This window comes from Alternaria arbusti (genome assembly GCF_024043155.1).
Source record: "Alternaria arbusti strain BMP 1465 chromosome Unknown scaffold_4, whole genome shotgun sequence".
NCBI lineage: Eukaryota > Fungi > Ascomycota > Dothideomycetes > Pleosporales > Pleosporaceae > Alternaria > Alternaria arbusti.
Window position 1 is genome coordinate 694562 of NW_026249944.1, and position 20199 is coordinate 714760.

General features: G+C 53.7%; 8 protein-coding genes across 8 annotated transcripts; 2 read left to right on the forward strand and 6 right to left on the reverse strand.

Moving 5' to 3' along the window:
- Window positions 1-1073: 1073 nt before the first annotated feature.
- J4E86_003867 (uncharacterized protein) lies at window positions 1074-2462 on the reverse strand (the record flags this gene model as incomplete). The annotated part of the gene is made up of 4 exons (XM_051444417.1): window positions 1074-1262; window positions 1308-2136; window positions 2211-2308; window positions 2373-2462. 4 exons carry the CDS (start codon window positions 2460-2462, stop codon window positions 1074-1076), a joined length of 1206 nt encoding a protein of 401 aa, XP_051304042.1.
- Window positions 2463-2861: 399 nt separating this feature from the next.
- Window positions 2862-3867, reverse strand: J4E86_003868 (uncharacterized protein; the record flags this gene model as incomplete). The annotated part of the gene is made up of 3 exons (XM_051444418.1): window positions 2862-3277; window positions 3326-3751; window positions 3801-3867. 3 exons carry the CDS (start codon window positions 3865-3867, stop codon window positions 2862-2864), a joined length of 909 nt encoding a protein of 302 aa, XP_051304043.1.
- Window positions 3868-4581: 714 nt separating this feature from the next.
- J4E86_003869 (uncharacterized protein) lies at window positions 4582-4979 on the reverse strand (the record flags this gene model as incomplete). Its single annotated transcript, XM_051444419.1, has 2 exons — window positions 4582-4776; window positions 4827-4979. 2 exons carry the CDS (start codon window positions 4977-4979, stop codon window positions 4582-4584), a joined length of 348 nt encoding a protein of 115 aa, XP_051304044.1.
- Window positions 4980-5959: 980 nt separating this feature from the next.
- On the forward strand, window positions 5960-7943 carry J4E86_003870 (uncharacterized protein; the record flags this gene model as incomplete). The annotated part of the gene is made up of 4 exons (XM_051444420.1): window positions 5960-6080; window positions 6145-6236; window positions 6291-7118; window positions 7182-7943. The coding sequence occupies 4 exons, from the start codon at window positions 5960-5962 to the stop codon at window positions 7941-7943; spliced, it is 1803 nt and encodes a 600-aa protein (XP_051304045.1).
- A 628-nt stretch (window positions 7944-8571) lies between these two features.
- J4E86_003871 (uncharacterized protein) lies at window positions 8572-9941 on the reverse strand (the record flags this gene model as incomplete). The annotated part of the gene is made up of 3 exons (XM_051444421.1): window positions 8572-9366; window positions 9415-9843; window positions 9900-9941. The coding sequence occupies 3 exons, from the start codon at window positions 9939-9941 to the stop codon at window positions 8572-8574; spliced, it is 1266 nt and encodes a 421-aa protein (XP_051304046.1).
- A 235-nt stretch (window positions 9942-10176) lies between these two features.
- On the forward strand, window positions 10177-11694 carry J4E86_003872 (uncharacterized protein; the record flags this gene model as incomplete). Its single annotated transcript, XM_051444422.1, has 3 exons — window positions 10177-10493; window positions 10543-10609; window positions 10660-11694. The coding sequence occupies 3 exons, from the start codon at window positions 10177-10179 to the stop codon at window positions 11692-11694; spliced, it is 1419 nt and encodes a 472-aa protein (XP_051304047.1).
- Window positions 11695-12236: 542 nt separating this feature from the next.
- J4E86_003873 (uncharacterized protein) lies at window positions 12237-13435 on the reverse strand (the record flags this gene model as incomplete). Its single annotated transcript, XM_051444423.1, has 2 exons — window positions 12237-12262; window positions 12403-13435. 2 exons carry the CDS (start codon window positions 13433-13435, stop codon window positions 12237-12239), a joined length of 1059 nt encoding a protein of 352 aa, XP_051304048.1.
- Window positions 13436-14033: 598 nt separating this feature from the next.
- Window positions 14034-20011, reverse strand: J4E86_003874 (uncharacterized protein; the record flags this gene model as incomplete). The annotated part of the gene is made up of 2 exons (XM_051444424.1): window positions 14034-15862; window positions 15910-20011. The coding sequence occupies 2 exons, from the start codon at window positions 20009-20011 to the stop codon at window positions 14034-14036; spliced, it is 5931 nt and encodes a 1976-aa protein (XP_051304049.1).
- Window positions 20012-20199: the final 188 nt, after the last annotated feature.

Consider the following 20199-nt stretch of genomic DNA (forward strand, 5'->3'; position numbering starts at 1 on the left):
CCTTTTTCTTAACAACGGCAAGTCGTAACGTCGCAGCCGCACCTCTGCTTTATTTGTACTCCACACCCCCCGGAAGGTCCTCCTTCACGCCGGATCGCAGCTGGGTCTGGCCGGTGTCCTTGTCAGCGCCGTTTTTGATGGAGCGCGCGCGCGCCAAGGTAGATGGCTGTCATTACTAGCTCTCGAAGTGGTGAAGCGCCTGGGGCACGGTCGCCAGCGGAGCCTTTCGGCGTGGAGACGGCTCTTCCCCGGACTCCACGATGATCGCCGACCCATCTATCTGAAGGCAAACAGCCGTCGCAATCCTTTCATGTGCCGTCGGGTGTCAGCGTCGGTATATGGCCGTTTTTCGGTTGTAGATAGGGCGTAGGGCTCACTTGCTTGCATCGTCATGGCAAAGATCTCTTCCCGGGTACCCCGCTACGCCACGACTCTTGCCACGACTCTTGGGACTGGGACCGATCAAACATTACCATGTGTCAAGCGGCTGATAGGCTGACGGGCCATTGCATATCCGAAATCGACGGGAGAGTAAGGGGACGTGTGGGTTCTGCGCAAACGTAAAACGAGTCAACGAATTGCACCTGCACGGCCCTTACTAAGCTTTGGAACGCTTGTGGAGCGTCCAACCACTTCATTGGTACGTTCAACCTCTACCAGAAGCCTCATAGGAACTCATGCTATGCACTTCGAAGAAGCCGTTACCCAAAGTTTTCGACCTTCTCACCGGTCTACAAGTGCTTGTAGAGTCTTGACGTGATGTGAAGCTTATCGCCTAATCTCGATTTTCGGAGAGATAGCGTACCAGGGTACCATGTGGTGGAAATGATTGTTCGTAATTGGACGCAAATCCCTTAAACGCTGCCGATTCTGATAGATATCATACATATAGCGGTCCTTAGAGTAAGCGGTGTATACTCGAGATTTTAACTTTCACTCGACACGCTTCTGTATCAAAGTCACCGCCGCTGCCAGCGCACCGATAATGTTACATCGTTACCCTGACTGAACATGCAACGCACTACTGGCATTGCTCAAACTTTCTATTCATCTTCAATCCGACCGTTCTGCCCCTATTGAACTTCTGATTCTTCTTCCATCCAGGGTAGAGCATATCGCACCTTCCAACGACGCAACAGTAGCTCACGGAAACCTTCAATGTCAACAAGGGCTGCTGCAGAAACACAATGGTACATCGCAGCTTGCGGATGCCCGAAGTAGCCGGTGTCCCTGTCTCGCGCTTCGATTTGATCTTTCTCCTTCTACAAGTCAGCCTTGATCGTTCTCACTGTCGATTATGTACGTACACTGCGCCACTCCTCTGCGTCTAGGACAAAGCGAGATGTAATTTCCCACGTTTTAGGCCCCTCAGGCATTGCGTTATAGTCGAGGTTCCTCAATATGACCGTGACACGGACGCCGGAGTCTATCAGATCGCACACAGTTTGCCGAATGCTCTCCATGATATTGACGAAGTGACGCTCGGATTGTTCAACATCAGGGCCGTCCTTGGCGAACGTGGTGTGTATCTCGATCTCGATGTGAAGCTCTTCTCGGCCTTTCAGTCGAGTGAGGGGATAAACCTGAGCCTCTTGTTTAGACACGGCAGCCTGCGCGAATGTGGAGTCGTCACCGAGGCCGTATGCTGGTTTGTAGTAGTCACTCATCTTGGCTTGCCCGAAGCGCGGATCGGACTCCCAATGTTCGCATGCCAGTTCTATCTTCAGATGACGGATTTTCTGCCACGGGCGCACAAACACCCTCCAAAACGGCTTGTCACTAGGCACTGTTCCGTGCAACAGAAAAGTGCCCAAACTGTCATCTCGCATTCCAGTACATAAACCGACTGTGATCACGAAATGATTCTTCGACCAATATGTCTCCGACAGCTCGGTAGGTACGACCTCCGAATTTGACAGGTAGGACACATCCATTAGTTGGCCACCCGATCCAACAACCGATGGGTCTGTCCTAGAACCAGGCTGTCCAGGAAGAGCAACCTGTATGGAGTCTGGATGGATGCAGACATACTCATAGACAAGGTCACGTAACTCTCGAGGCAGCCGAGTGAGGAAAGGCTCCATGAGAGCCGGCGCTTCTTTCAGGATGATGTGTGTCGACGTAGCATCCATTTCCCTAGTGATGTCACTATTGATCCCGGTTGGTAGTTCCGCGCAAGGTTCCTGGGATTAGGAACAACCTCATCATACCTTTCGAAGTTCCCTACTTCTCTCTTGATGGCGTCTTGCTTCTTCTTCAGCTCTTTCATCTCTTGACTGAGCCTCTGCAAATCATCTGAATGAGTTTTCTACACAAGAAGCATATGGGTTTAGCGACCACACAATCCAACGTCTGCATGTTTGCGTGCTTACCAGCTTTGCATGGGTCTTGCGCAGGGTAGACCACATTGCATCGGTGTCAGACGCGTCGATAGAGCGGTCATTCTGACCGCTGAGCGACATTACGGCTTCTAGAGGTCTTTGCGATAGTTTATTGGGTGTTTGAGCGTGTTGAGGAGTAGATGCGGTTGCCTAAGGGTTGCGTGAGGCATTTGGAGCTAAGCCACGCTAGCGCGCATGTTTCATCTCGACATGGGAGGAACGTCCTAGACAAAAGCATCGTGCGGATCTCAAATACCGTCTCTTTTTGATTTTCGTCCTTACAATGAGTCGGGTAATTGGAAATTGCCTTTCTGACAACGGTGGATTGCCAGGCTGTTAAATTTGATCACACCTGGAGAAGAATGCTGTATCAAACATTAGCCCAAGCGCACGGAAGCAAAGAGTAAGGAAACAACGATCTGCATTTTGAGATCTCAAACATGCATGGCTGCTATTATCAGGTCAAAAGCGCCGCAATGCCTACTCAGTGACGACCGAAATACCATGGTTCTCCACCGCCATCTCCTCAAGCACCTCATCAACCCTCTTCTCAGCAGCCAGGATCTCCTTCTTCTCCCCGCCCTCCGCAAGCTCCATCATGGGCTTCGTAAGAGCATGGAACCCCGCTTCTCCATATTCCATTTCCACAAATTTGCCCAGCGCGCTGTACACTAGCTCTCCATGACGCTCCTTATCTGCCATCAACACACCCACGGAACGGGCAACAACATCGGCCGACTGCACGTTGCTATCGCCTAGCGCAGCGATCATGGCACGGGGCACAATCGCTGTGTCGGTCCAGGATGGGGCGACGGCGTTGATGCGGATGGGGAGTCTGGGGTGAAGTTGGGGCTGTAGAGCGCGTAGAAGACCGAGAACGCCGTGTTTGGCTGTGGCTTTGGGATGTGTCAGTACTCAATTTGAAATGGGTTGACGAGACGTACTGTAGTCTTCAGCCGGGAGCCGCGCGAAGCTTGAACCCGATGCTGTCATGACGATGCTGCCACCGTTGGGGTTCTTCTTGAGGTAGTGTATGGCCAGCTTCACGGTGTACATTACACCGACTAAGTTGACGTTGATTGTGTTCATCTTCGGCGGTAACAAGTCGCCATTCTCGTCCACCTCTTCTTCCAGGAAGCTTGTTGATTTTCCTATTCCTGCGTTTGCAAAGGCATGGTCGATCTTCCCGTACTCCTGTTCTGCTGCTTTGAAGACGTCGAGTTGCTCTTTCCAGGACGTGACGTCGGCTTTCAAGAAGGGGACAGATGATGCTTCGGGCTCAGGAAGGGGAGTGAGGTCGCTAGCAAAGACCTTGCCGCCATGCTTGATGATCCTTCGGAGTGTCGCAAGTCCTATGCCCGATGATGCTCCTGGTGCGGGTGAGTAGTCGGTAAATGATAGCCGGTCATGTTGTCCCACCAGTGATGACAGCTACCTGATCCTTCAATCCATCAAGTTGGCCATCAGAGATAGTGAAGCTCGTCATTGTGTTGAGTGGGACAGTGTGTTTGTGATGGAATGTCAAAGTACTGAGATTGGAAAGGGCGACTTGAATACAGGTGAACAGACAATGTCTTGGCAGATGCAGAAATGGGTGAATAGGAAAGAACAGAACAACTTCTTGAGGGACTCGTGAGGAGACATATCAGGCAGGGGCAGATGTACTATAATTAGCGCAGATGGAGAGTCGCCAAAGCAGACGCCTACGCCGCATTGTAGCTCGGGACCACGGCAGACCCCGCATCAACGTACGACTACGCTAATCACTGGTGTCCGGTACCTAGGTAACTTGTGTCACTGGGAGGCACAGAGATAATACCAACAATTATGTGCCCATTGTGACAAGGGTTCCTTTTGGCTAATTTGCTGGCGCCTATTCGTGTCAGGCAGCTAACTTTGGGACTGTGCCCCGAACAGCGGACGTTCTGTTGTGCTCACCTCGCAGAGAAGCCTCAGATGCTCAGTATGAATGTACGACCGGACCGGGAGGGTTGCACTGCTCTTGCGAAGGTCGACACTCGGGTAGGTTATGCTCCAATGCAGCCTTCAAAGAAGTCTGTCCAACTTGACAGTCCGCAGTAGTGCTCTTTCGCTCCTCTGTATTCTTGCTTCATAGTCAACGACCGCATATGAACCCGCCATGGTTTTTACAAGCGACGCGCGCGCTGACTGCCGTTGCATTTGGGTATATGTCCGCCTCTCAAGCACCACCGCCGCCTCCTCCTCTTCCGCGACCGCGTCCTCGGCCCCTCATGCCTCTGCCTCCACCACGATCGCCCCGGTGGTCTCCTCGTCCATGCATGCCTCCTCCTCGGCCGCCCCGGTTCGCTTGGTCCTTGGCTTGCTGTTCCTTTACAACGTCGACGATCTCGTCCGGGACTCGAAGGTACTTTATCTGAATAGTGGTCAGTAGAGTGTATCGAGAGGGACAAGATGACCGCCTACTGTGCTTCCGCGAACGTAAATCTCTGGTAATCTCATGAACTTGTCACCGTCGGCGCTCGTTTGCACAACCTCTTTCAGGGTCAGGTTCATCCATGTGTCGCAGTTGACGAGCAGTCCGTTTAGGGTTTCGCCGCTCTTCAGTTCGACGAGCATGGGGTGGCCGGTCGCGGCCGTTAGAAGGCCCAATGGCAGCTGTGTCGAGAGTCAGTAAAAAGGCGTGAGCTGCTGGTGAGTGAGGTGACGTACCATATTGGCGACCGGGGTGGCTCGCGGATAGACCGGGCGTTATGTATTGAATATTATAGGTCCAGCGAGAATGTCGCGACGCAGTAAGAAAGGTTCCTAGGACTGAGTGGAATCGAGGGCGGGATACGTAGTCGGGTTAGTGATGATCTCCCTCATTGCATCGCAGGCCGCGAGAGCTCGGACCACAGTGCCTTGGCGAGCCAGCCCTACGAGATGCGATCGAACACCATCGCTCTACTCCGTATATCCACTCCTCTAGGACACGACCAATGTAGTCGACTTACTTCCGAGGCCACCAATAACAGACGGCCGGTCCGAATGGGGTTTGCACCATCTACTCACCGAGTCCTCTAACCTGCACGTGCACGTGTGGCAGCTGTGCGCAGACCATGCATGTTCTTCAACTGCTTTGATTATCATGATACTAGATACATGTAATACTCTCATAGAGCGAATGCGTAAGGCAAGAAATTGTCATGGGCGCAAGTCAGCAGGTGCGCAGTCGCATGGACGAGAACCGCACCAATGATGCTGCCACATGGCCTCTCAGATCATACCTAGGTAGATTTCATCGCAACCACATTTGCATTTACAAAAGTACACACATTCGCATCCTCCCGTATCCCAGTGTTTCATCACACTGCATTATGCATAGTGCTGCCAGCTGAATCGTGAGCCGACGTCTAAGCCACGCTCACGCTGACGGCAGCCACTAGCAGCTCTGCGCCTTTATACACCGAAACGCCCTTCGACTGGTGCCTGATCGAACCTCTGGGAACATCTGTCCCATAACCCGCCAAACCTCGCTCTCTTTGCGGGTCGGTGTTCGTGTGCGCTGTTTGCACACTCGCTCTGCTGTTCAACTCGTGTTCTTTTTTGCTTCCAATATGCGTTCCTTCAAGTCCAAAGTGCTGTCAGCCTGCGCCTGGGCGGCACCTGTACTCGCCGGCGTCATACCTCAACACGAGCGTTACGCTGCTCGCGCCGACGGAAATCTTTTGCAGCTAGGTACGCGCCCCTCTTATACTATTCCACATTCGCCATCCATAGGCAGCTGCTGAACTTTTGCTAGACCTTCAACAGAACTACGCGCAAGCTACCTTCAGTGTCCCCTGCACTGGCTGTCTTGGCCGCGATCACACGGACCAGGATGACGAGTCTTTGGTAAGGCCCACCCTCAGGCACCTAAATACCATGCCACCTGCTCACCATCCTTAGACCTTGAGTTTCACCAGTCATGCCCAGGATCAAGCTTGTGGTTCTTCCAACATTACCCTGAACGGACTTCATCTGCCTCAAGAGTGGAACGGCGACTTCGCATCTGGTTCCGGTTCCTACCAAGGCGTTACCGACCTCACACAGAATGAATGGTTTCTGCAGCACGACTTGGATCTCGAATGGCAGACAGCCTGTCTTCGTGATAACTTGGAAACGGAAGAAGCAGCCCAAGTAGTAACGGTCAACATCAAGGCCATCGACGGCAAGCAAGTCACCAAACCTGCCGGATTTACGATCTCGTTCAAACCGCAGACATCACCGCCTTCCTTACTCAGACTTGAGTCTGTCCCCAACCCCTCGGCGAGCAACAAAGACGTAGCTGAATCCTGGCGCAAGCCTCCTCGGTTGTTGCGTCTGGCCTTCCACAACGTCACCGAAACTTCAAAAGCGAAGGGCAGAGTCCCGTCTCTTAAGGACGACATCCGCGAGTTGAAAGTTCTCCAGAGGGAACTCAAAGACCTCGAATCCCTTATCGCCGAGAAGAAGAAGCAGATTCATTCAGTTCTAAGGCAAGAAGCGAAGGAACTATCGCATCAATTGGGTGAATGTGACGGCGTCTCGTGCATCGTACAGACTATCGCCCATGAAGCAAAGTGTGCTTGGGAAATCGTATCCTTCCATTTCAAACCCGATCAACGATTGAAAGAGATGAACAGCCCCGAGCAAGTGTTCGCGCAGGCACACGGTCATGCTGCACAGGTGGCACAGATCTCTGGAAGTCACCTGAAAGCCGTGACTTCAACACCCCAGGTATACGAGGCTCAAGCAGTATGTACCTCCGTTTGACACCCCACCAAGTGAAGCAAAGACTATGATGCTGACCTCAAATAGAACGAGCTTCCACCTCGTCCACCTAAGCCATCTCCCTACCTTCTCGCGCTCGAGATCACACTAGGAGTTCTCTGCTGCGGCTGCCTTGTCGCCGTCATCCGTCACAAGTGCAGCAGCCTGCGAACCAGGACCGAGCGAGCCGCAGCCCGAGAGGAACGACTCAACGCTCGAGCCTACCGCCGAGCAGCCCGCCAACACGCATGGCGCAGCTGGTGGCGCGGTAACTGGGCACGGCGCGACAACCAACGCATCGCCGACTACGAAGAGAAACGGGCGCTGATCTCAGAGCAGGAAGGCGTGCTCGAAGACGCGATGCAAGAAGAGATCAAGCAGCTTAGAGATGCTCATGACGTCGTCAGCGACCTAGTCCGAGACGCCGAAGAAGGCAGGGCAATCAACCATACCCCCTGCGATTGCCAACGTCAACGGCCTCGCGCTCCATACTCGCCCCTCTCCACGGCATCGACCTACCCCCCAACCTCCCTCCCGGAGATCCCCTCAAGGCCGCTCTCCCGAACAGATAGCCTACCAAGTTACCGTTCGGAGCCCACCGAGCCACCAAGCTACGAGTCTGATCTCGAGGCTTCGGAGGTCGTAGCGAACGGCTTCAGGCAATACACAACTGCGTCTACTACGTCTGAACGGAGTTCGCATTGGACGCCCGATAGTAGTGTTGTCGATGTGAGCCCCAGGCCCAGCGCGGAGACACTCAGATATCCTGTCAGTATACTGACGCTTGAGGAGGAGTCGGACGCAGACTGAGGGACCAAGTCTTTGTGTCTGAAAGGGCACACCTTTCCAGTCTTTGGCTACTCATACCCGGTACTTACCACGTAGAGGGTTTGAACCTTTACACATCCATACCTCCCCCGTCTGCGCACTTTGGAGATCACATCTGCTATGCCTGCAGTACGCCCGGCGCGAGCATACGCAGCACAGTCGCTCCAGACTTCCTACACTTTTTATGCTTTCATCGTCGGAATTTCTGCAACTTGTAAACGTGATCCTTGCCTGCTATTCCTCCACGCATGCATGTTTTCTGTCAGGTTGGTGTAAGGCGCCTGACTGAGCTGTTGCATTCCCCTACTTTTGGCTACACCAGCTTCATTTTTAGCAATGTTGATACATGGTAATGTCCTGATCAACGGGTGGTCAGAGGACACCACCCACTAATACCTCGACGTCCTCATGTATAATAATTAGCAGTGAGAAAGCATACACAAGCGCGAGATGCGATTCTTGTAGTTCGGAGTTATGGTCCGAGACTTGCATTACTAGCAAGCCCATAATACCAATCCATCAATCAGATCATGTTATACAATTGCAATTCTCCGCTTTAAGCGATCTATCTACATAATGTACAAACACATCACACTTCCCATCACTCACTCTACCGATTCCGCAGGTACCAGTTGAACGCCAACTGACCGGTCTCAATGTGAAATGGTGTCGGCACCTCCGCCAGCCCTTGTCTCGCAACGGGATGCCTCAGATAGACAGCCGCGCAGATATTCTGATTAACCTCAAGATACCGCGGTATAAACGCAAAAGCACTCATGTAGTCTCTCGGCCGCCAGGGCGTCGCATACGGCGCCCTCGCATCGCGCCTGTTCCACGCAGACGTATGCTCAGTTTCTAGCCGTAGTTTCTCGAACGCGGACCGTAGACGCGCTTGGTCTTCTTCGGAGATGAGGGGTTCGGCGGCGGAAGCGTCTTTGGGGGAGGAGGGAACGGTAGCAGCAGCGCGCTCGGCGATTTGCGTCTTGAGGAAGTCGAATTGCGTGTCGAGGGTCGAGATGGTCTCTGGGTTTGCGGTGCGCCAGAGACTTATGGCTTTCTTGACGGATTGGCGGAAGGAGCGGAACTTTTGCTTGTCTTTTGCTTTGACGTCTTCGGCGAGCACGCCGTCGACTTGCTCCATTAGGTCCTGGAGTTGCTTCTTCAGCTCGGTGGGTGTGGGCTCTTCGCGTGTGGATGGGGTGATTACGAAGTCGTCTTGCTTGGGTTGCTTGGGTGTTTGTCCGCCGTTTTGCTCACGCTCTGCGGCGCGGGCAGCTGCCTTTTCTTTGGCGATACGACGAGCGGTTGATGAGCGTTCTTTTGGCGCGCCGGTTGCGAACATGACGGAGGAGGGGTCGACTTGGAACATGTCGCCTGGGTTGAGTGCGTAGCCGGGGTAGACCATCTGGTTCAGTCAGTGGTGATGATGTGCAGTATGCGAAAATTGACGCACCTTCTTGCCATTGACCTTCACCAGGCCGTGGACAACGAATTGCCTCGCCTGTCGGACACTACTCGCGAATAACGAGCGGAAGATGGCTGTGTCCAATCTCCTCTCGAGCGGGTAGTATGCCATCTGCATGTACGGTGTCATTGGTCCTGTCCGGGCTTTGTCCATTGAATCCGCACCCTGTCCTCGACCAGCTGCCTGCTCTGAACCATCGTGTTGGGCGAGATATCTATGGTCCATGGCCACTACGGCTGGCAGGTTCCGCCGGAACATGTGCTTCCACTTCTTCTCCCGTATGTGTTCGCCATGGTATGCTCTCGTCGACGCCTTGGCAGTCCATTTCTGCTGGAAGTATGTTCGGGTGGTGACGTTGGGTGCCTTGAGCTGTGATAGGGCGTATAATGACCACCGCGACCAATTCTGGCGGACATTCTGCAGCGTGTCAGCCTACGGCCATTGTCCGCCTATCCGAACAATAGCAAGCATACCAGCTTCTTCAGCGAATGGAACCTCGGCTTCTTCCTCGGCATGGTGAAGGCGGATCAGAATTGGTGATATTGTTACAATAGCGGCCCACGCGGCGAACGTAAATCTGGATAGCGGTCCGTGCCCGCCTGCATCGAAAATTCCCCACTAAGAACCATAGCTATCTCTCACCTTTGAGCCTTTTCTCTTCAACGCCCGCCAACCTCTTTGTCGCACCCTCCAAACCGCCTTTTGCAGCTTCTACACACTTACGCGACTCAAGCTGCACACATATTGACCATGGCAGACTCACAGACCACTGCTGCGCCTGCCGCAAACCCCGCTGAAGTCTCCAAGACTCAGAACACCGTCGACGCCAACACGACTGAGTCAAAGACTGAGTCCACTCCCTCCAAGTCCGAGGACAAGGCCGCCAAGGCCGACGGCGAGGAGAAGTGGGAAATCAACGGCAAGTCCGACAGCAAGAACAACCGTCGCAACGATCGCGAAGACCGCGGTGACCGTCGCAATGACCGTCGCGATGGCGGTCGCGGAGGTCGAGGTGGTCGTGGTGGCCGCGGAGGAGGTCGCGGCGGATTCAGCAACCACAACAAGAAGTAGGCTCACATCTTGAAGTTTGCCTTTCTTAGTACTAACTTTGCGCAGGACCAACAACATTGACACATTCGACAATCTCCCAGACTCCGACGACCCGAATGAGATCCGCCAACAGGTATGACTCGCACTCTCAGAACCATGGCCCACATTACTAACAGCCCCAAGGTCGAGTTTTACTTCTCTACCCAAAATTTGGCCACCGATGAGCACATGTTCGTGTCTCTTGAGGGCCCCAAGAATACCCCCGTTTCTATTCACCACGTCTGCACCTTCAAGCGCATGCGTCGCTTCAAGCCATACAGCGCCGTTGTAGCAGCACTCCGCGAGAGCAAGGACCTCGAGGTCGTCGATGATGGCGAGTACAGCAAGGCTGGCAGCGAAGCTGTCAAGCGCAAGGAGCCCATTTCCGTTCCCGTCAAGGAGGGTGACGACAAGAACCCGCCCACCACAGAGGAGCTCTTCTACCGCCTGAAGCATAACTCCTCCAACAACATGGACAGGAGCGCCTACGTCAAGGGCTTCGGTAACGAGGAGGACGCCGGCCAGATCGCCTTGGAGAAGTTCTTCCGCCCCTACGGCGCAGTCATGATCCGCAAGCGTCGCGAGGATGACGGCGCCTGGAAGGGCAGCGTCTTTGTCGAATTCGATTCCGAGGACTCCCGCAAGCAGTTCCTCGAACTTGACCCCGCTCCCAAGTACAACGGCAACGAGCTCACCATCATGGGCAAGAAGGAGTACATTGAGATGAAGTGCAAGGAGAAGGGTATCAAGCCCGACTGGGAGTTGACCGAACAGGAGAAGCACGAGCAGCGCAAGAGGCTCCGCGGCACCAACGGAGATGGCGGCCGAGGCCGAGGCCGTGGAGGAGGCCGTGGTCAGCGCGGTGGACGTGGTAACGACCGTCGCGACAACCGCCGTGACGGCAACCGTAACCGTTCTCGCTCTCCCCGTGGACGTCGCGACCGCAGCGGCTCCGTCGACAGCAACGACTGGAACAAGCGTCGCGATCGCTTCAGGGACGGCAAGGACGACCGCTCCAGCCGCAAGGAGGAGAAGAAGGAGATTGAACGCGACGCCCACGGCGTTCCCGTCATCAAGGACTCCAGCAACGACAACGCCTCCAATAAGCGCAAGGCCGATGACGGTGAGCGCACCGAGAGCCCCAAGAAGAACAAGCTTGAGATCAAGCAGGACGAGTAGGGACCTGTCCTCTCGTTTCTCATACTTTCAGGACATTTTCGTCGCTCACCCGAGTTGACTTAACCACACACCTTACGGAATGTTATTGCATATTATGGCGTTGAAGGATTACCACATTTCTACGGTCATCGCTATGATACCTATTCATGTTCCGGGCTTTTATTGGGGTTTCGGGCAAAAGTTTCTCTTCTCTCTATCTCATGGATGGATGGATGCATCCGCCTGTATATGGTGTTTCTGCATACAGTGTCTACACTGTGCATACATGTAGCCTCACGACGCACGAGTTCGGTAGCATGAACGATGAATGGAGACACTATCACTGAAACGAGTTGGATGCTGATTTATGCTGGTTGATGGACGTGTGATTGAACTAACAACATGATAGCCCATTATAAATCATCCGCTTCGATCTCCCATCCTCTGTCCTCCCACCTTCCCATCTTCCCACCAGCCCTCAACTCAACCCCATAATCTTCCCCCCTCCCCCCGGCAACTTGACCCTCAGAACCGCCCCCGGAAAAACCCTCCCATCAACCCCGTCATTCCAATTCGGCTGCCTTGGCAACTGATTAATATTCATATACAAATACCCATCCTCGCCCACACTCGCTCCATCGGGCCAAATAATGCGCGGATCCCTCACAAAAGGCTCCGTCATCTTCGTCTGTGGATCATACACGTAAATCGCATTATGCTCAGGCATACACTGGTACACCAAACCATTGCTATCGCCCTCGAACCCATTTGCGTTTCCGCCGCGTTGACCAAGGTTGGTCACGTTGTTTGCGGCTGTGAGTTCGGCGAGGGGGTCGGATGGTGGAGTGAGGAGATTGGCCGCGGGGATGGAGTAGAGGTAGTCTGAAGTAAGCGGACTGTAATATACCGTCTCCCCATCCGGAGATATCTGTATCCCATCCAACCCCTCCCTTAGCGTCTGAATCGGCTGGCCGATCGTGCGCTGATAGAACGGGACGCCTTGGTAGGACGGGACGTCGCGGTCTACACGTAGAGTGGAGGGATGCTGCGTTAGTCGCCGCCAACTCTCCCCCGAACCCAGGTCCAAGACGATGAAGCCGGGCCGGCCCTCGTCGCTGCTGTCGACGATGTATGCGACGCCGGCGCCGGAGGCTGTTACGTTGGAACGCAAGTCAAACCGGATGTCGTTCATGTAGGAGGAGGGGAAGTGGACGGAGGCGGGGAAGGTGTAGGTTGCGTAGACGGTGTCGTTGGAGAGGTTGATGCCGAGGATCTTGGGGCCGCCGGGTTGCGCGTATGGCATACTGGGTGCGCCGCTGCTATCTGTGATAGTAGGTCGGCCGGTATCTACGACCCAGAGGGTTTCTGGTCTGCGGGTATTTTCAGGCGTGATGTAGAGGGCTTGAACGCTGATTAGACCTGTGCTGTTGTTGCTGCCGAATGAGATTCCGTTCCAACTTGTGTTTAGTTGGGATACGGGTAGGTTGAGAGATGCGGATGGGTAGGGAACTTCGGCTGTTTTGTTGACGACTTCGCCGAGCGTGTAGGGGTAGGAGCCGCGGGTGTAGGTTGCGAAGAAACGGCCTGTCGAGGAGATGGCGAGCCCGATGGGCCATTGCGTGTAGTAGTAGTGGTATTCTTCTATTTTGGGGCCGTAGGTTCCGGGATCTGTTTGCAGGATCGTGGTGCTGCTGTTTTGGAAGGTGATTTGTGCTGCGGCGCTTGCAGTCAAGCCAATGGCTGATAGCAGTGAGGACCGCATGTTGATTGTAAGGTCTCGCGGGTGGCCTGTATTGTCGTTTCGTGGGGTGGGCCTGAGCTGTCCTTAAGAAGCTTTGCAGCTTCCTCCAGCTTCTGCATCGTGATGTCAGTCGTCAACAAACGTCATACCCTTGCACGTTCCTTACGGCATGTTGTGTGGTACATGCTACCAGCAACGGCAGTTAGCTTCCATGACGTTGAGCATTTCCGGGTTTAAGCTTCCCTGGTCGTACCTGCATGGAGCGGCTCTGTCGATCACGATGATCTCGTGGACTACCATCACCAGAACCAACAGATCGTACACGACTCGTAATCTATGTATTCTTCTCTAACCGTCCTGCTCAAAAGGGAAGTCATAGAAAGTGTCGATAAGATGATGCAGATTTCGACATCGTACTACTGTACAAAACAACCAAGCACAAACGCCTTCTGGGGACTTCCAGACCTCAGTGGTAATGCTTTAGATCCAAAAGAAGAACAGAGAGGTGCTGAGCTGACAAGTTGACACAGCTTGCCGAATCAGACCTGAAGAACAAAATACACATCAGCAAGTGCTGAGCCAGGAAACCTTGAAAGAAGATGTGGGACAGAGAATCACTCTACCGTCCACCTTTGCTGACTCTCCTTTGGGATGGACTACCCACGAAGCTACCCCGTGGACTCCGACTGATGGCCGGCATGAGTGGCACCTTCTCCATGCCCAGCTTTGTTTCGAAGATGCGCCCAACGAGCGCCTGTACGCTTCTCTGTACATCGGGCGCCATCTCCGTGCCGAGAAGGCCAACAACAAGCGGCGCAAAAAGGTCCACGTTCTTTTCGAAATCCGAGGTGGGCAGGCCAGTGTATCCATCCAATACGGTCACGACGACAGGACGCCACGTAACAATGTTGCGTTGTTGGGTCTCTTCGTCGAGATCGACGTATGACGCAATGATGTCTTCGCACAGTGGGATCAGGGCAGCTTCGGTATCGGCGCGTGATGCGGCGCGGTCGTTGGATGTGTCGTGGTACATTCGGAACAGGATGCTGACGTACACCGACGCAGATCCGCTTTCCTGCTTCAACAAGTTTGGTGGTTGCTTCATGAAGCCTTCCCTGAATAGGCGTGACCTCAAGTCACGGTTGGCATTGAAGCGCTTGGCGAAGTGGTATGACTTCTTGAGTACAGCCATGAGGCGGAGCAGTTCGCCAGACGGGATCTTCTCGTAGACGGCTTCGTTTGTGAAGAGCTCTTGAACCGTCTCGATCATGAGGAGTTGGAGAACGCACTTGGTGATGATCTGGTTGAAGAAACGACGGCGAGCAGCAGTTACGACAACAGGTGGTTGCTGAAGATCTTGGTTCTCGGGACGGTAGTCTTCTAGCTCTTGTGTCTGACGCTTGGGTAGCGGGGATGGCATACGCTGCTCAACTCCGCCACTAATGCTAGCGGAGTCCGAGGTTACCAGCGACGGCCGCCTTGCGCCTGAAAGACCGTTGATACCGAGCGCATTGTCCAACTTTGGTTCCTCAGCAGGTGTTTGAAGCGACAATTCGCCGGGAGGTCCTTCTCCTGTCGGCGTCGTCAAGTCCGATGTGTTGCCAGTACCATTTGCCGAAGTGCTTTGTGCTGAAGAGCCGCTCGTCGCAGCAGAGAATAGCGCTGTTGCTTCGGTCCTTTGGAACAGATCGACGAATGCCTTGACAATCTGACTCCAGTGATCTGCTTGGAATTTCTGGACGTTTTGCAGAATCAACTGCTGCAGACAATTACTACCGATGCGTGCTAGGGTGTCGTTCTCTTGACATATGCAGAGGGCGAGGAGATCTAAGAACCGGTCGAGCATATACTCTAGCGAATCGAAGAAGTGGGTGAACAGTTTGATCATGTTGCGCAGAGCCTGGATCATGGTTGTTGATAGCCAAACGGAAAGCTCTTCGTGGTTCAAAACCTTTGTCATCTCGGACTTTGACTTCAAAACCATGAAGATGGGATATAGAAGTTGTCGCCAGAGCATGTCCCAAAAGTCCCTTGGGAAGTCGCCTCCATAGCTGATCAGGGTATCAAAAAGATAGCTCAAGGCTCTTGATCGAACCTCCAGATCCTCTCCAGTCATGAGGACGTCGTGGAAGGCGAATAGGACTGGGAACCAGAATTGCTCTTCTTGCGTTTGTCGGCTGGGTTGCTTCGGTATCGAAGAGCCCTTTTCGGAATCCTTGAGGTACCCAGCACGGGCGGATAGAGAGCACTCAGGGGTCCGTAGCATCTTGGGTACAGATGATTTGAGCAATTCTATTGCTTGCAGCGACTTCTTTTGGAACTTGAAGTTCTTCGAGAATTCAGTCAGACAGACAATGAGATCTGCAAATGCGCCTTGGGAAATGACTACACCGAAACGGGTATTGTACACTTGGGTGACGTTCTCAAACGCAAGGTTGACGATGCCCTCTGCTGCTTATTAGTAATTGTACAAGTGGACTTCAGAAAAGGCATACCATAGGGCTCTCTGGCGGCCACAGTGAAAACACCAAACATGGTTTTCCAGCCAGACCGAATGTTCTCGCCGCGCGCTTGGATCATTTGAATCAAGCAGCGTAGCACCATGTCCTTGACCGAGACCACGTTGGCGTTGTTGATAATGTGCTCGAAGGGTTTGAGGAAGTCCTTCTGGAATTTGAAACCGGGCAGTTCCTCAATCTCCATGAACTTCATAGAGAGTTGCCGCAATGAGTTGAGAGCGAAAAATACGACGTTAGTGTTGGTGTGACATCCGACCTCGTTGAAGTGAGCGCCAAGCACCTGCCAGATGTTGGTCCACTCAAAGCGCACACGCGTCATGTTGTAGCCACTGATTTCCACGAGCTTCTGCAGACTGTAGGTACGCGGTGATTCGCTCTGCCCAGACGACTGAATCTCTTGCCAGCTGACCTGAACAAGAGCTTTGACAAAGTCTACAATGGCTTCACCAGATAGGTTCGCACTGTTGGTGAAGATGCGGTCTACTCCTCGGACAATGTCAGTGGATCGGCTCTCCTCGGCTACTTCGGATTGGAAGCTCATAGTGCTGGATTGTGATGTTGGCCTTCGACGGTTGGCTGGAATATTGAGATTTTTACGCGACTGCGTAGTGCCTGAACTCGACTTGAGTACATCCGGCACGGCACGTTCGTCGATACCAGCTGAGATGAGCTGGAAGCGGTCCAACTGGGAAACACACGTGAGGACCTCGCGCCAGGATTCACGTAGAAGGTTTCCTTCCGTCTGTGCAATCTCGATCAAGGCTTTCAATGCCTCCATGTTCCGAGCCTTCATCTCGCTCACGTTGTAGAGGTTTGTGAAGCGCGAAAGGAAAGCTACGAAAGCCTGTCGCGAGCTGTCTAGATCGAACAAGCACGATATCCGAATTGCTAGTTTGATGCCCTCGATACACAGGCGAACAATCTCAATGTTGTGATCTTGAGCTTGGCCGGAGAGAGCAGTCAAAATTGGCATCCAGCTGACTTCGAACATGGGTCCGACGTGCTTGGATGAGGATGCTGGGATGAACTTGGAAACTGGAAGAGCTGTTGCTGTTCTTCGTTGAGCTCGGAGGAGCTGCTTGTACAATTGCTCGGTCTTGTTAGCCATTGCTTCCGATGCTTGTACGATTGCTTCTCGCTGTAGGTCGCGAGCACCACCCGTGAGTACCTGTCCGATACTAGACAGCCCTCCTGTGGGTTGTTGATTGAGCAGACCCTTGTCTGCAGCGGCTTCTTGCTCTGTGTTCAACACGATTTCATTCTGTGAGATCTCATCGTATATACCTTGTAGGTACTCATCCGGCAGATCGGCGTTGTCGTTGATGCCGCGATTGTTCTTGATGAAGTCTTGTGGTGTCATACGTGGACCCTTCATCTTTTTGCTATGTTGATCGACGTTCAACATGATGACGGAATATGACAGAACATATGCAGTGTCGGCGTTGGCGTATGCGTTGGGGTTGCCGGTGATGTATCGTTCAGCAAACTTGAGCATGAAACGATCGATCTTCTGCGCCTCACCAGGCAGTCGAAAGCTTTGGAGGAAGCGCCGCAGGGCATCCGTAAAGCGAGTCTTGGTAAAGTCCATCAAATCCACGAATGCATGCATGATAGCAATGTTCTCGGGATCTCCCTCACCGAGGAACTCTCCCAGTGCCGTCTTGTCGATCTGATCATTGTCGAGAAAGAAACGAGCGATGTCCTCAGGTTTATTTGAGGGGATGAAGCCTTCTGCGATCAATGTCTTGAGTCCACGCTTCGGCTTGTAGTTGAACTGACGCAACGCGCTTGTGAGGGCCGTTTTCCTCTGCTTTGCCTTCTCGAGCTGACTGTAATCGTCCTCGGCAAGCGGCGTGACGGTTCCAGAATCTGCTCCGACCATTGGTGACTCTGAAGCAAGCCTAGTATCGGTTGATACGCGAAGATTGTCGAGCGACGGTCGTAGGTCAGGGTGGTTCGGTTTGGTGTTGTCAGGCAGGGCTTGCTGAGCCCAGTTGACGAGAGATCGGAGGATTTCAACCAGAGCCTCGAGAGACTCCTGCTTCATTGCATATTCTTGAGGGTAGCCATGTTCCGTGTCGTGTGATGAGTTCATGGAGACGGTCGTCAGTGATGGTGGTAATGTGCCTCGGCTCTGCCAATCCATCTGTCTTGATTGCTTCTCTCTTTGGTCCTGGTACGCTTGCTGTTGCACAGGTGTGATGGTGACGGGGTTGCTGGAGATCTTGGACAAGTGTTCGACGACGCGTTGGAACATGTTGTCAAGTGCGGTGCGATCGCAGTCATAGTTGAGATAGATCTCTACCAGTGCTCGGGGGTCTGCAGCCAGCCTTCCGAATATTGTCAAAATGTATTGCTTCTGGAATGCAGGAGCACTCCGCTTGTCTAGAGTTGCAAGGTAGATTTCCTTCAGGAACACCTCGACTTCCTTTTTGAGTGATATGCGCAGGTATTTAAGCATCTGCCAGAAAATCTCGCAGGCAACTTCGAAGACGTGCTTCACGGAACTTGCACCGTTCCGGCTCAGGCTCAAACAAAGATACTGTTTGACTGCCTGTATGAAGCTCGTTGGCTCGTCGCTGCCACTGCGGATAGTGGCATATGGCGACACGAATACAGCAATATTATTGAAAAGTATAGTGTGAATCATGTGCAGGGAGAGAAGCTTTGAGCGCATGCCTTGGGACTTCACATCGTGGGCATGGTCCACTGACAGACCTTTTGTGCTCAGACGGCACATGGCTCTGAAGACGAGGTAGGCGTCTTTGACAAATATCTCATCTTCCTCCTCCTCTTCGGTGTTGACATGAGGCGAACCCTCTTGACCGGACACATGTCGTGAACCAGCTTTGCCTTTGATGCGAGTCACCAGCGTTGGCGCATTATCGTGTATACGGTCGTCGTTGAAGCTCATGTTGTTTTCGAAGCTTTGCAGCGTGATCTTGGGTCCAGTGTGTCGATCGACTGCCTTGTCGCTCGGTTCGGCGTTTTCGGCATCGTGCTCGTCCTCTGCATCGTCGCCGTTGGCCTCGGATCCGGTGATGTCTTCTGCGCTGCCCTCCTCGGGCTGTACACTCTCACTTGATTGCCCCTTGTCATTCAAAGATGAACGCGACAGGTTCATGCGAGCCTCCTTGATAGAAAGTCTCGTCTTGACCCTTTCGAAGACTGTGCCAACCATTTGTGTCAGTGCACCCTGTGCTACTTGTTGGTTCGCGCTTGACTTGGAAAGGAGGAAGATGTTGTACGTGAGTCGCACAGCCTTCAACAATCCTGCTCCGTGTACAACGATCTTGTCGTTCAAGATAGCTGCCAGCAGCGACTTGACGATCTGGAGTTGGACTTCGGGCGCAGTGGCCTCGCCTTGGAAGCAATCGCATATCGTGTCTATGGCTCGTTCGATCAGAGGAGGGGCCTCGCTGTTGTCGGCTCGCGGCTCGGCCGGCACGGAGAAGTAGGAGTAGCTGATGAGCTTGCCGATGCAGTCGAGCGCGGTGATGGACACGGGGACGTTGGGAGCCTCGGAGGCAAGTTGGAGGGGTTCAAAGAGGACCTCGGGGTTGATGCGCGCCGGGTCGCCCTCGTTCTTGATTGCCGACAAGGCGGCATTGGTGCTGTCGCCCAGTTTCTTGTTCTTCCTGGCATCTTTGGACGCTGCGATTGTCTCGAGCGCGGTGACGACGAAGACGAGGGAGCTTTTTGTGGATGGTCGCGTGGCCGTAGTGGCTGCCGTGGACTGCGAGTCGGTTCGCGGGCGGTTCTCGATCGGCAGGCGGTGGTCGAAGATCTGCTCGGATGATCGCGGCGCGTCTCCTCCGTTGGGGACGTGGAGGACTGGTGTTCCGGGCGCAGGTGTCGATGTTTCCGCCTCTTCCCGTGGAGCTTCGGGCGCTGGGGACGACGTATCCTCGGCGTGCTCTGATGCCTGCTCTGACGCTTGCTCCGACTCGGCGTCTGAGGAGTCGCTCTCGTCCTCCTCTTCTTCTTCTCGTGTGTCTGCGGCAGGTGCATCTTGCTCCTCCATGTCGGGCTTTTCCATGTCCTCACGGGGCGCTGGCGGGGGTTCGGTGTCGGCCATAGTTGTTCACGTCCGGGATGTTTGTAGGAATGTCACTTCCTCAGCAACCATGGCGGAGAAGGAGCGATTGGAAAAAGTGAGGGCGCGGCAGTGGTGACTCGGACTGGCGCAGTGCAGTGCAGAGCAGCGGACAGCGGGCGAGTCTGTGCAGGCGTTGAGCGAGTCGTGCTCTGAGATGACACTTTGTG